This window comes from Saccopteryx bilineata, chromosome 1 (genome assembly GCF_036850765.1).
Source record: "Saccopteryx bilineata isolate mSacBil1 chromosome 1, mSacBil1_pri_phased_curated, whole genome shotgun sequence".
Lineage (NCBI taxonomy): Eukaryota > Metazoa > Chordata > Mammalia > Chiroptera > Emballonuridae > Saccopteryx > Saccopteryx bilineata.
The window spans coordinates 224,208,343-224,224,353 of record NC_089490.1 but is presented as its reverse complement, the minus strand read 5'-3'; the positions used below and the strand labels follow the sequence as shown (position 1 = coordinate 224,224,353).

Below are 16,011 nucleotides of genomic sequence, written 5' to 3'. Positions count from 1 at the left end.
ACCAAAGCCTCCACATGCCCCCAGGTGATGGGGCGTGCACACAGGCAGCGAGGTCTTCTTCTGGAGCATTGAGAACTTCCTCCCCTCAGGCATAGTCAGTGTGGAGAAAGCCAGGGCTGTGGCTTTGGTCAGGTGAAGACTGAACCACTTAGTGGGTGCCCAAGAAACCCTGTCAAGCAGGTTGGGGGGTTCCTGGGATCCAAACTGGCTGAAAAACACAAGCATAACCTCGCCCTTGCATTAGAAGAGGGTGTGATCCCTGCCACTGTGCGTGGCTGGGTCCTTCCAGCGTCATTTCAGAGAGAGGGGAAGGAGAGAGAGAGCGAGAGATACAAGACAGGCAGACAGAAAGAAAAAAGACACATGGGGGCATATAGGCTGGCCCATGGGTCTGCAGCAGGAACACATGTTGGAGAAAATGGCATCTGAGAAGCTGGGGTGGGGTACTGAACCCCGGCAGGGAATGCGGAAGTAACGACTTATGCTTTTTCCAGCGGCAGAGCTGACGGCGCAGTTAGCAATTCGGTTGGTTTCGTTTCTGCGCGCTCAGCCGCGATTTTGTCAAACTCTGAGGTTCAACTACTTTCCTCCTCAGTGGAGGGGGGTGAATAGGGAGGTAGGGCTCCTCAGAGAGAGAGGCAGCGTGCAATATCTTTGGCACCAGCGAAGGGTTCCCAGTAGGAGCACTGGTCAGGCAGGCATGTATCGCTAGCAGGGCAGGAATGAAGCCAAGAGGGAAAGTTTGTCCCCCATGTACTTCGGCCGAACAAATGTGCTGGAAAGCTTGGGCCCAAGTATCCGGGTCCCAGAGGGGCACGTCCCTAATCCAGAGATTGAAACCAGAGAGGATATCCCAGTAAGTACAAAGATCCTTTTCACTAACTTGAACTTGCCTACTCTGCAATAGGACATGCAGGGCTCAAGCCTGCAGGGCTTGAGAGTGGGGGAGAAGGTTTCCCATTGCAGAGGGTCACTCACCCTTCCCTTGGATGCCGGTTAGGTCCCTGCCCGATGTTGGGCGCCAGTTGTGGACAAGTCCTGCCGGGGATGAGGATGACGGAGACGCAAAGACCCGACTCCAGGGACCAGGTTCAGTGATGCAGATCCACTTTATTCAGGAAGTAAGCTAGCTTATATACATGGGTTCAGCGAATAGGATGTTACAGCGTGTCCTTCATAGCCAATGGCTGAAAAGATCAGGGAGCTGCGTGGTTGGCACTAAGTCACTTCCTTATAGCGGATGAGCTTCCTTCCTGGGTATGCCAAAGAGACTTCTAGGAGCTGGAGTATTCTCACAGCAGTGCATCAGCCACAGCTGCTAGGAATGTGCTCTGCACTCCACCCACAAGTAGGTCTTATGAGTGTTTTGTTATGCACAGTATGGCTTTGCTAACCCAGATTAAATAGAGGAAAAATAAGTCTAGAATATTTCTACAAGAATATAAAGTGGAATAAACAAAATAATAATACCTAATATTGTTCTAAGCTTTAAATCCCAAGCTAATTTGTCAAGCTAATAATGCTCTAAGAGTTTTAAGCCCGACTCGGCGGTGGCACATTGGATACAGCATGGGACGCAGAGAACCCAGTTTTGAAACCCTGAGGTCGCCAGCTTAAGTGTGAGCTCATCAGGTTTGAAGAAGGCTCACCAGTTTGAGCCCAAGGTCACTGGCTTGAGCAAGGGGTCACTCGCTTTGCTGTAGGCCCCCGGTCAAGGTACATATGAGAAAGCAATCAATGAACAACTAAGGTGCTGTAATGAAGAATTGATGCTTCTCATCTCTCTCCCTTCCTGTCTGTCTCCCTATCTGTTCCTCTCTCTTACTTTTTCTCTGTCTCTGTCGCAAAAAAAAAAAAAAAGAGAGAGAGAGTTTCAAAAATGTCCATTAACAACAATGGTTCTCAAAGTTCTGGCTCTCAGATCCCCTTTACACTCTTAAAAATTATTGAGATCCTCAAAGAGTTTGTTAATATGAGCTATAATTATCTGTATTTATCATATTAGAAATTAAACCTCAAATTTTAAAAATGTTTATTACTTCATTTAGAAATAACTATTTAAAAGCCCATTCTATGTTTAAATAACAATTTTCGTGAAAATAAACTATATTTTCCAAAACAAAAATCAACTCTAATTAGAAGGATGGCACTATTTTACATGTTTGCAAATCTTATCTCTAACATAACAAAAGACAGCTGGAACCTTCTCTCTGGTTCTGCATTCAGTCTGTTGTAACATCACATATCATGTAGTCTTTTTAAAACTACAATATGTATTTGTGGAAAAAATGAGAATGAAAATAGCAAATACTATCTTTGAGTTTAGACTTCATATACCCCCTGAGAGGGTCCTTGAGATATACAGGTTCTCCAAACCATGCTGTGAGAACTACTTATAAAAATCCTATGATGCAAATATGGAAACTGAGGCACAGAGGGAATAAATTACTCACAGTCACAAAGCCAGGACTGGAACCCAGGAAGTCTGATTCCAGACCTTGGTGTTGCCCTTGGGAGCTAGGTGGGAAGCAGCAGGGCTCATTTCCTAATGTTTTACATAGTGATGAGAACCACTGGTTGCCTGCCAGTCATAATACCAGAGTTCTCCTCTATGCACTATGATAAAATTCCCATTAAATCTTTTTTTAAAAAATATTTTATTTATTCATTTTTAGAGAGGAGAGAGGGAGAGAGAGACAGAGAGGGAGAGAGAGAGAAGGGGGAGGAACTGGAAGCATCAACTCCCATATGTGTTTTGACCAGGCAAGCCCTGGGTTTCGAACCGGCGACCTCAGCATTTCCAGGTCGACGCTTTATCCACTGCACCACCACAGGTCAGGCCTTAAAATCTTTTATTTAAGAATTTTTTAGAGAGAGAAAGAGAGAGAGTGAGAAGCAACAATTGGTAGTTGCTTCACTTTAGTTGTTCATTGACTGCTTCTTATGTGTGCCTTGACCCAGGGGGCTCAAGCAGAGCCAGTGACCCCTTGCTCAAGCCAGCGACCTTGGGCTTCAAGCCAGTAAATAACCTTTGGCCTCAAGCCAGCCATCTTGGGAATCAGGTGAATGATCCCACAGTCAAGCCAGCAAGCCCGCACTCAAGCTGGCAACCTCAGGGTTTGGAACCGGGACCTCAAATATACCAGGTTGATGCTGTATCCACTCAGCCAACACCAAACAGGCTCCATTAAATCTTCAATGTGTGCAAAGCAGAGGTAAGGGGGAGGGAAAAGAAAAGGATGGTGACATGGATCTTACAACTTCTATTATACTCATAGATGTCTCCTCTACCTTTTTCCTATTCTTTGTATCCTGTCCTCCATTCTAGATCTACCAGTATTCATTTCTTTCTCTCATCATTTTATTCTCTTTTGTTTTGGTTCTTTTTGCTATTTTTCTTGGGAAGTGTATAATTGTTTAAACATTATTAATCTTTCTGTGTAATATCCCATTCGTGGCTTGATAATACATACATATTTATTTTAAAAGAAAATTCTACTCATACAGTCAACAAATATTTACTGACTGCCAACTTTGTGTCCAGCACTAAAGCTTCAGTAGAGTTTATCTGACTCACAGAATTGACAGGCAATAGGTTAATAGGCAATGTAAATATATTCTTTTCACTGGACTATAAAAGACAAGAACAGTATTGATTTGAAGCAATAGTTAGCAAGAGGACCTTTTACAGGGCCCAGCAAAATAAATACTTTAAATAGTATAATAAAACAAAGGAATGCAGAAAGAAAAGAGCCCTCTTCTATTTTATAAGTTATATTAGTAATTTAGAATAAGAACAAAGAAAATATGTCCAAACCTCACATCCACTGTATTATTAGACTCATGGTCAAACACTTCAAAAGCCTCTTTGATTTTTCTCTGAAATTCTGCTACTTCTACCTCTGCAAAATACAAAGTAAATAGAAATTATTTTACTTTAATTTTTAGTTCAACACAAACATTTCAATAAACTAGAAATTCTCAGTAAGGAGAACATGCAGAACTCTTTCCTAATCTTCTTAATGTGTCATTTAGCATGTTTAACTTCCTCTGGTGATCTCAAAGAATAGAACAAATTTTTTTTAAACCTTTTTACTAATTCATAATATACATAGAGTTTAGTACCAAAGGTACACTAATCACAGCTTTGTGAGTTTTTACACATGTATTTAGTAATGGAGCCACCACTCAGATCAAGATACAGAACATGACCAGCACAACCCACCCTCTGTATCAAGTGGTTTAGGAAAAGTCCGAGCCTGAGAGGCAGAGGGAATCCCGTGCCAGATACTGACTTTGGTTCATCAGTGTACCCACCTGCCTTGCTCTTTCTACACTTGAAGGGAGCTGAAGTTGGGGGGTGGAAAGCATACAAAAGCAACATGTGACATTCTTGCAAAGGACTTTCAAACTGGTTTTGAGACTAATACTTACTTATATAAAACAATTTAAAAATCATCTATTTAATAAATATTTATTGACTACCTACAATGTACTAGATGCTATTTATTCTAGGTGCTCAGGTTATAGCAAGAAACAAAATAGACAAAAATTCCTGCCTCCATGAGATTTTTTTTTCTGGGAGAGATATGTAAGCTTATACATATTTGGTAAAAGATAGAGAGTAAGTCAAATGGAGCTGGATAAAATAAAGCAGGGGTCTGACCAGTGGCAGCACAGTGGATAGAGCGTTGGCATGGTCCTTAGAATCCCAGGTCCGAAACCCTGAGGTCACTGGCTTGAGCATGGGCTCATTCAGCTTTAGCCTCAGGGTCACCAGCTTGAGCCCAAAAGTTACTGGCTTGAGCCAAAGGTCATGGCTTGAGGGGTCACTGGCTTGGCTTGAGCCCCCAATCAAGGCACACAGAAGAAGCAATCAATGCAATCAACTACAACTTGATAATCCAATGAATTCTATTTAATAGTGATATTTAATTCAAAATCAGAAATATTACCTCAAAATATAAATAAAGCTAAAATTAATATGTAGGTTTTCAGTAAGATATATGCAATTTTGCCAAGCTTGGAGGAAATTATTAGCAATAATAAACTTAATATTCATTTTCAAAGAAATTTCATGTTCAGCAAGTGTTCTAGAAAACCTTACTTTTTATAGAGTACCCAATTAGCAAAAAATGAAATGACCATAAATGGAAATAAGCACTTTTACAAGATGGTCAGATGGTGAAATACCAGAAATACGAGGTATCAAGCACAGTTTTATAACAGAACCACTGAAATATATGTCTCAATTCAGGCCATCTTATATTTTTTTAAATATGTTGTATACTGACTGAAGAGTTTTTTTGTTATTGTTGTTTTGTTTTGTCTTTATTTTTCTTAAGTGAGAAGCAGGGAGGCAGACAGACAGACTCCCACATGAGCCCTGACCAGGATTCACCCAGCAAGCCCTCTATGGGGCAATGCTCTGCCCATCTGGGGCCACTGCTCCATTGCTTGGCAAACAAGCTATTTTTAGCACCTAAGCAAAGGCCATCAAACCATCCTCAGTGCCTGGGGCCAACTTGTTTTAACTGAGCCATGGCTGTGGGAGGAGAAAAGAGAGAGAGAGAGAAGCAAGAGGGGGAGGGGAGAGCAGCAGATAGTTGCTTCTCCTATGTGCTCTGATCAGGAACTGAACCCAGGACATCCACACGCTGGGCCGATGCTCTACTGCTGAGCAAACTGGCCAGGGTCCTGACTGAAGATTTTATCAATTTTTGGCCCTGGCTGGTTGGCTCAGCGGTAGAGCGTCAGCCAGGTGAGTGGAAGTCCTAGGTTTGATTCCCAGCCAGGGCACACAGGAGAAGCGCCCATCTGCTTCTCCACACCTCCCCCTCTCCTTCCTCTCTGTCTCTCTCTTCCCCTCCCGCAGCCAAGGCTCCATTGGAGCAAAGTTGGTCCGGGCACTGAGGATGGCTCCACGGCCTCCGCCTCAGGCACTAGAATGGCTCTGGTTGCAACAGAGCAACGCCCAGAGGGGCCGAGCATTGCCCTCTAGTGGGCATGCCAGGTGGATCCCGGTTGGGCGCATGTGGGAGTCTGTCTGTCTGACTCCCCCTCACCCCCCATCCCCCACTCCTGCTTCTCACTTCGGAAAAGTACAAAAAAAAGATTTTATCAATTTTGATAAAATAAAAATATTAAAAGTATTTTTTTGTGTAAACAAATAGGAACACTTTGCAATTATTATGTACTCTCCATTCCCCATGCATTCTCATGGGTGTTTACTGGATACTCATTCTTAAGTGTGCTTAAAATTATATCCTTTATATTAGCATGGTCAATGTCTTTCTCTTCCTTAAAAAACAGTCCAAAATAATAAAATGCAAAATTGTACTACAATACAGTTTCAGAAAAAAAGAAAAAAGCATAAGGCCAAGTTCAAGTTTTTGCTCCTTAACTTCCTTATAATGAGAAGCAGCTATAAGAGAGTGCAAGGTGGGGACAGTCTAAAGACCATTAAAGGTATTGTTTTTGTAAGACACATTAAAGGAAACTGGATTTTATCCTTAGGGCAACTGATAGCATGTGAAGATTTATAAATTAGGGAGCAGCTATCTGGCTAGATTTATAATCAAGGAAGGCCATCACTCTTGCAGCAATGAGGGTAACTCAGCTGGAGGCAAAGGCTCTCTACGAGATTCACAGTGATGCAAAGAAGATGATGAATGCCACCCGCAGCACCCAGTGCTTCCCATAACATTGGAATTGCTTGACTGTTCCCCCCCCTTAGACTGTAAATTGAGTAAAGTCAGAGGTCTCATCTCTTCTCATCACTGTTACATCCCCAGGCCTTTATCACAAAGCAAACCTATGGCAGGTACTCAGTGCTCAATAAAATTCAAGAGGGTATTATGCTAATGAGCCAGTCAGAGAAAGACAAATACCATACGATTTCACTTATATGTGGAATCTAATGAACAAAATAAACAAACAAAATAGATACAGACTGAGTTTCAGAGAAGAGACTGACAGCTGTCAGAGGGGAGGGTGGCTGGGGAACTAGGTGAAATAGATGAAGGGATTAAGAGAAAAAAGAAAAACCAAAGCTTATGGATACAGACAACAGTATGGTGTTCACCAGAGGGACAGGGGGCTGGGGGCATAGAAGAGGTAAAGGGATAAATAGTGATGGAAAGAGACAACTTGGGATGGTGAAAACACAATACAATATACAAACAGTGTCTTATAGAATGGTACACTCAAAACCTATAAATTTTATTACCAAGGCAATAATCCTATAGAATATTGTTTCCATTCTTTTACCTAAGGCCTGGGCTCCTAAGTCTCTGTTCCCAAACTAAGATTCAAATCTGTGTTCTTGGGTGAACTGACAAATTACGTGATCTCCTTAAGCTTCAATTGGGGGCAGAAACTCCTTTCAGGACTGTAAATACCAAATGCACATGTGGCCATCTAAGACGGTGGAACCTGTAGGCACTGATAAATGCTCACAGGACTATTAAATTCCTAAAGGCAGGGATTACAAACTAATTTTAAGAACCATCATCTGGAAAAACCAACTTTGGACTAAACTAAGAGGACTCTTCAACAAAGGAACACTGAAGAAGCCACACTGAGACTGGTAGGAAAAGCAGAAACACGGAGAGGGCTGTCCAGCTCCCCAGAGCAAACGGCAGCCAGGAGAGACTCGCCTGGCAGGAAGTGAGTTGAGCAGAGAGGGGAGGGTCCTGAGTCCCAGGAACAAAGCCCCAGCCTGCAAGCCCAGAGCCTAGAAGAGGCATATGGACAGCATTTAGCTGGAAACAAGTCAGGATACTATTTGTGAGAAAGAGACTGATTTCTCAGACCCAGGATTCTTCTTAAAGGGACCGTGCAGAACGCCTCTCTCACAACCACTCACCCGGGGCTCCGGGGGACAGGGAGAGAGGAGAGGACCAGAGTAGCAGGAAGAGAGTGTAACCTAGGAGGCACAACAAGAAACATTTTGAGAAACAGCCACCCTAACCTCTGGGACGAGTCACTCCCCAAATCTGAAGCGAATATTTCCCCTGGAAATAGCAATACCAGCAAAGGGAAGCAGGACACCAGCCAAACAAGCTCTCCTGTGGCACTCAGAGCAGAGTCACTTAGAAGGAGGGAGCTTTTGAGACTACAGTAGTGAGTGTTAGGGTCAGAGCTGCAGTGCCCCCACCCACACAGCTGAGGGCTTGCCTGAGAGTGGGTGGCGGCAGGACGCGGAAGCGCGGTTCTGTTGGCAAGAGCAGAAGCTGGCTGGACACCACTGAGGCCCAGGTGTGAGCTCAGTCTTGCTTGGCTGGGGAGGAGGGGGCGTGCAAAAGTGGTCAAGCCCAGCTGCGGCCAGCCTGCAATCCAGCCTGCAGGGGAAGGGCAGGAGCCCCGGAAGGGGTAGAGACCTGCCCTTGAGCAAGGGCACAGGAGCACAGCCCTGCCCCACCTGCGAAACCAAGGCTTGTGGCCTGACTTGGGAACCGGCTCCTCCCATGGGGGTGGAGCCAAAAGCCCAGAACAGGCGGAGTCCCGCTACTGAGCATGGGCACGCAGTTCCGCACAGCCTGTGGAGCCAAGGCTTGCAACTGTCCCACAAGCGGGCTCCTCCTGCAAGGGCGGGGCAAAAGCCCAGAATCAGGCAGAGACCCACAGCTGAACAAGGTGCTCACCCTGCCCTCAGGGCCGAGCATAACGCCGCCTGTGGGGACGGGGTGAAGGCCAAGGCCACCAGGGCTTGTACACACCAGCATGTGATCACAGCCATGCCTGTGAAGGAGAGGTGGAAACCACAGCAACAGCCCCAGTGGGCAGGCACCGGCAATGCCCATACCCAAATGCCCTAGGCAGCAACAGCAGAGGGGGTGGCAAGCCTGCAGACAGACCACACCTAGGGAACACAGAGGCCACACCCAGTGGACACCAGTGGCCAAAACCTTCTTTTACACAGACAAAATAAGAAGGCGAGAAATGCAACTCAAATGAATCAAGAGAAATCCCCCAAAAAAGGACCTGAATGAGTCAGATATAACCAAATTACTAGATGCAGAGTTTAAAATAACTATTGTTAGGATGCTCAAAGATATTAGAACAACAATAGATGGTCATTACAAACACCTAAATAAAGATATAGCAAATATAAAAAAGGATATTGAAATAATAAAAAAGAATCAGTCAGAAATGACAAATACAATATCAGAAATGAGGAACACAATGGAAGGAATTAAAAGCAGGATGGATGAAGCTGAGAATCGAATCAGCGAGTTAGAGGACAAGATAAATGAAGGCACGGAAGCAGAGCAGAAAAAAGAAAAGAGACTCAAAAAGTCTGAGGAAACTCTAAGAGAGCTCTGTGACAACATGAAGAGAAATAATATCCACATCATAGGGGTTCCTGAAGAAGAAGAGAAAAAACAAGGGATAGAGACTTTGTTCAAACATATCAGTTGAAAACTTCTCTCAATTAAGGCAGGAAAAAATCTTACAAGTTCAAGAAGCACAGAGAACTCCATTAAAGAGAAAACCAAAAAAGCCTATACCAAAACACATCATAATTAAAATACCAAAGCTAAGTGATAAAGAGAAAATATTAAAAGCTGCTAGAGAAAAGAAAGCTATCACCGACAAAGGAGCCCCCATAAGAATGATTTCCAACTTCTCAACAGAAACACTTGAGGTCAGAAGGGAATGGCAAGAAATATTCAAAGTAATGCAGAACAAGAGCCTACAACCAAGACTACTTTATCCAGCAAGGCTATGGTTTAAAATTGAAGGAGAAATAAAAAGCTTTCCAGACAAAAAAAAAAAAAACTCAAGGAATTCACTACAACCAAACAAAGGCTGCAAGAAATGCTAAGGGGCCTGTTGTAAACAGATAAAATAGCAATAAACAACTACATATCAATAATAACCTTAAATGTAAATGGTTTCAATGATAAGATCAAAAAACACAGGGTAGTTGCGTGGATAAGAAAACAAGACCCATACATATGCTGTCTACAAGGGACATACCTTAGAACAAAAGATGCACATAGACTGAAGATAAAAGGATGGAAAAAAATATTTCACACAAATGGAAATGAAAAAAAAGCTGGGGTAGCAATACTTATATCAGACAAAATGGACTTTAAAACAAAAGCTATAGTAAGAGATAAAGAAGGTCACTACGTAATGATAAAGGGAGCAATCCAACAGGAAGATATAACCATTATAAATATCTACGCACCTAATATAGGAGCACCTAAATATATAAAGCAGACTTTGGTGGATTTAAAGGGCGAGATCAATAGCAATACTATAATAGTAGGGAATTTCAATACCCCACTAACATCACTAGATGGATCCTCAAGAAAGAAAATTAACAAAGAAATAGCAGACTTAAAGGACATACTAGATCAGTGGTTCTCAACCTGTGGGTCACGACCCTGGCGGGGGTCGAACGACCAAAACACAGGGGTTGCCTAAAGCCATCGGAAAATACATATTTCCAATGGCTTTAGCCGCTGAGAAGCCGTGCTACCTTCTGCAGCAGCGCTATTCAGCTTGAACACACGCCATTATGGACATGCGTTCCAAACTGAATGAATGTGGTCATGCGCAGACGTGATTGCATCATCTGTCCGGGGGCCTAAGGGGTGGGGGAAGCGGGGGGAATGCTCCACAGTTCATAGCAGTGCATTACGTGTGTCCAGCGCTTGCTGACGTCATCAGTGGGCGGGTGCAGTAAGCACCGGAGGACAGAAGCCTAGGAGGGGTGGAGAGGCAAGAGGTGGAGAGCCAAGAGAGCCTGCGAGACAGCCTGCTGGTATAAAAAAGGTTAATAATGTAAAAACAGTACACTCACCATACACACAAGACTGTGTAAGTGTAAGGTGCTTTGTGTGTAATCATTACACGTACACAAAGCAGCTTATACTTACACAAAGCACCATACATTTACACAGTGTGAACTACTTCAGTCTTATACTATAAGAGACCACTATAAGATGTAGTTCACACTGTTCCCCAATGTATAATTATCTCCCATATCTCCCACTATTTTCCCATATTCTGAAAGAGGAAACTGCTGAAATCAGCGGTTTCCAGCATTAAATTCGCCTCCTTTTGATTTCATTGGGAGTGCGGCGGATTTTGTGGAAGAGAGCTCCCAGGAATCTCGAGTTACCACACAATCCACCGCAGCCTCCTTTTGATTTCAATAAGAGGTGGAGAAATGACAGTTTCCGACACATTTCTTCCTCTCCTATTTAAGTCAATGGGAGGCCGCAGCAGATTCTGCTCAAATATAGAGCATGTTGCTTAATTTTTTCCACGCTACAACTTTTCCTAGAGCAGAAAAATTCCAAAGGTGGAATCCGCCACCCCCAATAGACTGACAGAGGCCTCACACTGAGGAATCTGCTGTACAGATTCTGCAGTGTAAAAGATCTGCCTCCTATAGAAGTCTATTGGGGGTGGCGGATTCCACCTTTGGAATTTTTCTGCTCTAGGAAAAGTTCTAGCGTGGAAAAAATTAAGCAACATGCTCTATATTTGAGCGGAATCTGCTGCGGCCTCCCATTGACTTGAATAGGAGAGGAAGAAATGTGTCGGAACTGCATTTCTGCTGTACAGGGGATCTCTCTTCTGCGGAATCCACGGGTCTGCCATTGAAGTAAATGAGATGTGGATTCCACCGCAGAAACCGCTGCTTTATAGTGTGAAAGAGCCCTGAAAGATACCATGCTGTGCAGAAACTGCAGTGTATCCTATGACGTAGTTCACACTGTTCTATATAGAAAACTTGCCACTAATCTGGAAAAAACAGATCCATTAGTTAAGCAGCTATTTACAGAATGATAGCCCCAATACACTAGGTAAGGAGGTCCATTAGTAATAAATATTTCTCAATAGATAAATATTTTTTGTGATTAATCACTATGTTTAAATTATGTTTGATTTGTAGCAATGAGAATACATAATGTATATCAGGTATTTACATTCCGAATCATAACTGTAGCAAAATTACAGTTATGAAGTAGCCACCAAAATTATTTTTTGGTTTGGGGTCACCATAACATGAGGAACTGTATTGCGGGGTCACAGCATTAGAAAGGCTGAGAACCACTGTACTAGATCAACTTGATTTAATAGATATCTTCAGAACCTTTCACCCTAAAGCAGCAGAATATACATTCTTTTCAAGTGCTCATGGTACATTCTCTAGGATACACATGTTAGGGCACAAAAGCGGTCTCAACAAATTTAAGAAGATTGAAATCATATCAAGCACCTTCTCTGATCACAATGGCATGAAACTAGAAATCAACCACAACAGAAAGACTGAAAAATACTCAAACACTTGGAAACTAAATAGCATGTTGTTAAATAACGATTGGGTTAACAATGAGATCAAAGAAGAAATAAAAAAATTCCTAGAAATGGATAACAAGTATACATCAACTCAAATCAATCAATGTGATTCATCACATAAACAAAAGGAAGGAGAAAAACCAGATGATAACTTCAATAGATGCAGAAAAAGCATTTGATAAAATCTAGCACCCATTCATGATCAAAATTCTCAGCAAAGTGGGAATACAGGGAACATACCTCAACATGATAAAAGCCATCTATGACAAACCCACAGCCAACATCATACTCAATGGGAAAAAATTAAAAGCAATACCCTTAAGATCAGGAACAAGGCAGGGGTGCCTCCTTTCACCACTCTTATTCAACATAGTTCTGGAAGTCCTAGCCACAGCAATCAGACAGGAAAAAGAAATAAAAGGCATCAAATTGGAAAAGAAGAAGTAAAACTATCATTATTTGCAGATGATATGATATTGTATATAGAAAACCCTAAAGTCTCAGTCAAAAAACTACTGGACCTGATAAATAAATTCAGCAAGGTGGCAGGATATAAAATTAATACTTATAAATCAGAAGCGTTTTTATACACTAACAATGAACTGTCAGAAAGAGAAATTAAGGAAGGAATCCCGTTCACCATTGCAACCAAAACAATTACGTACCTAGGAATAAATTTAACCAGGAAGATTAAAGACTTGTACTCGGAAAATTATAAAACATTGATAAAAGAAATCAGGGAAGATACAAACAAGTGGAAGCATATACCGTGCTCATGGTTAGGAAGAATAAACATCATTAAAATGTGTATATTACCCAAAGCTATTTATAAATTCAATGCAATACGGATTAAAATACCAATGACTTACTTCAAAGATATAGAACACATATTCCAAAAATTCATATGGAAACAAAAGAGAACACGAATAGCCTCAGCAATCTGGAAAAGGATGAATAAAGTGGGAGGTATCACACTTCCTGATATCAAGTTATACTACAAGGCCACTGTACTCAAAACAGCCTGGTACTGGCATAAGAACAGGCATATAGATCAATGGAACAGAACTGAGAACCCAGAAATAAACCCACACTTTTATGGACAACTGATATTTGACAAAGGAGGTAAGAGCGTTAAATGGAGAAAAGACAGCCTCTTCAACAAATGGTGTTGGGAAAATTGGACAGCTACCTGCAAAAAACTAAAACTAGACCACCAACTTACACCGTTCACAAAAATAAACTCAAAATGGATAAAAGCCTTAAATGTAAGCTGTAAAACCATAAGCATCTTAGAAGAAAACATAGGCAGTAAGTTCTCTGACATCTCTCGCAGCAATATATTTGCCAATTTATCTCCACGGGCAAGTGAAATAAAAGACAGGATAAACAAATGGGACTATATCAAACTATATAAAAAGCTTTTGCACAGCTAAAGACAATAAAACATAATAAAAAGACAAACTACACAATGGGAGAATATATTTGACAATACGTCTGATAAGGGTTAATAACCAAAATTTATAAAGAACTTGTAAAATTCAATACCAGGAAGACAAACAATCAAATCAAAAAATGGGCGAAAGAAATGAACAGATACTTCTCCAAAGAGGACATACAGATGGCCAATAGGCATATGAAAAAATGCTCAACATCACTAATCATTAGAGAAATGCCAATTAAAACCACAATGAGATATCACCTCACACCAGTCAGAATGGCGCTCATCAACAAAACAACACAGAATAAGTGCTGGCAAGGATGTGGAGAAAAGGGAACCCTCCTGCACTGCTGGTAGGAATGCAGACTGGTGCAGCCACTGTGGAAAACAGTATGGAGATTCCTCAAAAAATTAAAAATCGAACTGTCTTTTGACCCAGCTATCCCACTTTTAGGAATATACTCCAAGAACACCATAGCACTGTTTGAAAAGAAGAAATGCACCCCCATGTTTATGGCAGCGTTGTTCACAATAGCAAAGATCTGGAAACAGCCCAAGTGTCCGTCAGTGGACGAGTGGATTAAAAAGCTTTGGTACATATATACTATGGAATACTACTCAGCCATAAGAAATGACGACATCAGATCCTTTACAACAATATGGATGGACCTTGATAACATTATACTGAGCGAAATAAGTAAATCAGAAAAAACTAAGAACTATATGATTCCATACATAGGTGAGACATAACAATGAGACTCAGAGACATGGACAAGAGTGTGGGGGTTATGGGGTGGGAGGGAGGAGAGGGAGGGGTTGGGGGAGGGGAGGGGCACAAAGAAAACCAGTTAGAAGGTGACGGAAGACAATTGGACTTTGGGTGATGGGAATGCAGCATAATCAAATGTCAAAATAACCTAGAGGTGTTTTCTCTGAATATATGTACTCTGATTTATCAATGACACCCCATTAAAATTAATTTTTAAAAAGTTTATTTTAAAGCAATACTGCATATCTTCCACCAAAATAAGAAGTATTCCACAAAGTACATAAAAGTGGTGGGGGAAACTGCTTGAATCACAAGCAAAGCCACTGACAAATGAGAATACGGCAGAGAAAAGTAATACATAATAGTGACAGATACTTCTTGTTCTGGTAATATATTGCTACATGACCAATTTACTGGTTTAAACCAACAACAATTGCCCTGGCCGGTTGGCTCAGTGGGAGAGCATCAGCCCGAGGTGTGGAGTCCCAGGTTTAATTCCTGGCCAGAACACAAAAAAAAAAAAAAAAAAAAAAAAAAAAAAGGAAAAAAAAATTCCTAAAGGCAGGAACATGGTAAACAACCTCCAGAGGGCTCCCAATGATTCCTGCTCTTGCTTTTCACATATATTTTAGTTCCCTTTCATATTATACCAAGGTTGATGGTATGACCAATACAATATGGCAAAAGTAATGGTATGCCACTTAAATAATGGTAATAATATGTAATACAGAATTTTGGTACCTCAAAGTGAGTGCTGCCATAACAAATGCCTAAAACTGGGAGAGGGCTGAGAGTCAGGAAGTGCTGGCCTTTGAGTAGGCTGTAGGTGAGAGTGTAAAGGAAAGTGGCAAAAACCACACTAGAAACTGAAGGGGAATCCCTTTTATGAATAGCAGAAAAATTGTTATTAACATGGAAAGTAGAAAATATTCCTGATGAACTAAATGGTCTAGATCAGTGGTCCCCAACCTTTTTTGGGTTACGGACCGGTTTAATGTCAGAAAATATTTTCACGAACCGGCCTTTAGGGTGGGACGGATAAATCTATCACATGACTGAGACAAGCATCAAGAGTGAGTCTTAGACAGATGTAACAGAGGGAATCTGGTCATTTTTTAAAAATAAAACATCATTCAGACTTAAATATAAATAAAACGAAAATAATGTAAGTTATTTATTCCGCGGCCCAGGGGTTGGGGACCACTGGTCTAGATAAAGAAATTGCTAGGAAAATTAAAAGGTGTATCTCAGTTCCTTCTGGCTGCATATAATAAAATAAAGGAGAAATATAGCCTAAAGCAGGGGTCCCCAAACTACGGCCCGCGGGCGCATGCGGCCCCCTGAGGCCATTTATCGGGCCCCCGCCGCACTTCCGGAAGGGGTACCTCTTTCATTGGAGGTCAGTGAGAGAAGCACAGGATGCGATGCTGTATGTGGCGGCGCCACAAAGCGTGGCATGGCTCATGTACAGTACTACTTC

General features: G+C 41.9%; 1 protein-coding gene across 3 annotated transcripts in view; it reads right to left on the bottom strand.

Moving 5' to 3' along the window:
• Nucleotides 1–16,011, bottom strand: part of EFCAB2 (EF-hand calcium binding domain 2) — a 104,241-nt gene that overhangs the window by 69,918 nt on the left and 18,312 nt on the right. For all 3 annotated transcript variants that reach the window (XM_066236898.1, XM_066236882.1, XM_066236892.1), the window contains one exon: nt 3,818–3,902. In XM_066236898.1, the coding sequence (XP_066092995.1) occupies nt 3,818–3,902 (85 nt within the window). The remainder of the gene's footprint in view (nt 1–3,817; nt 3,903–16,011) is intronic.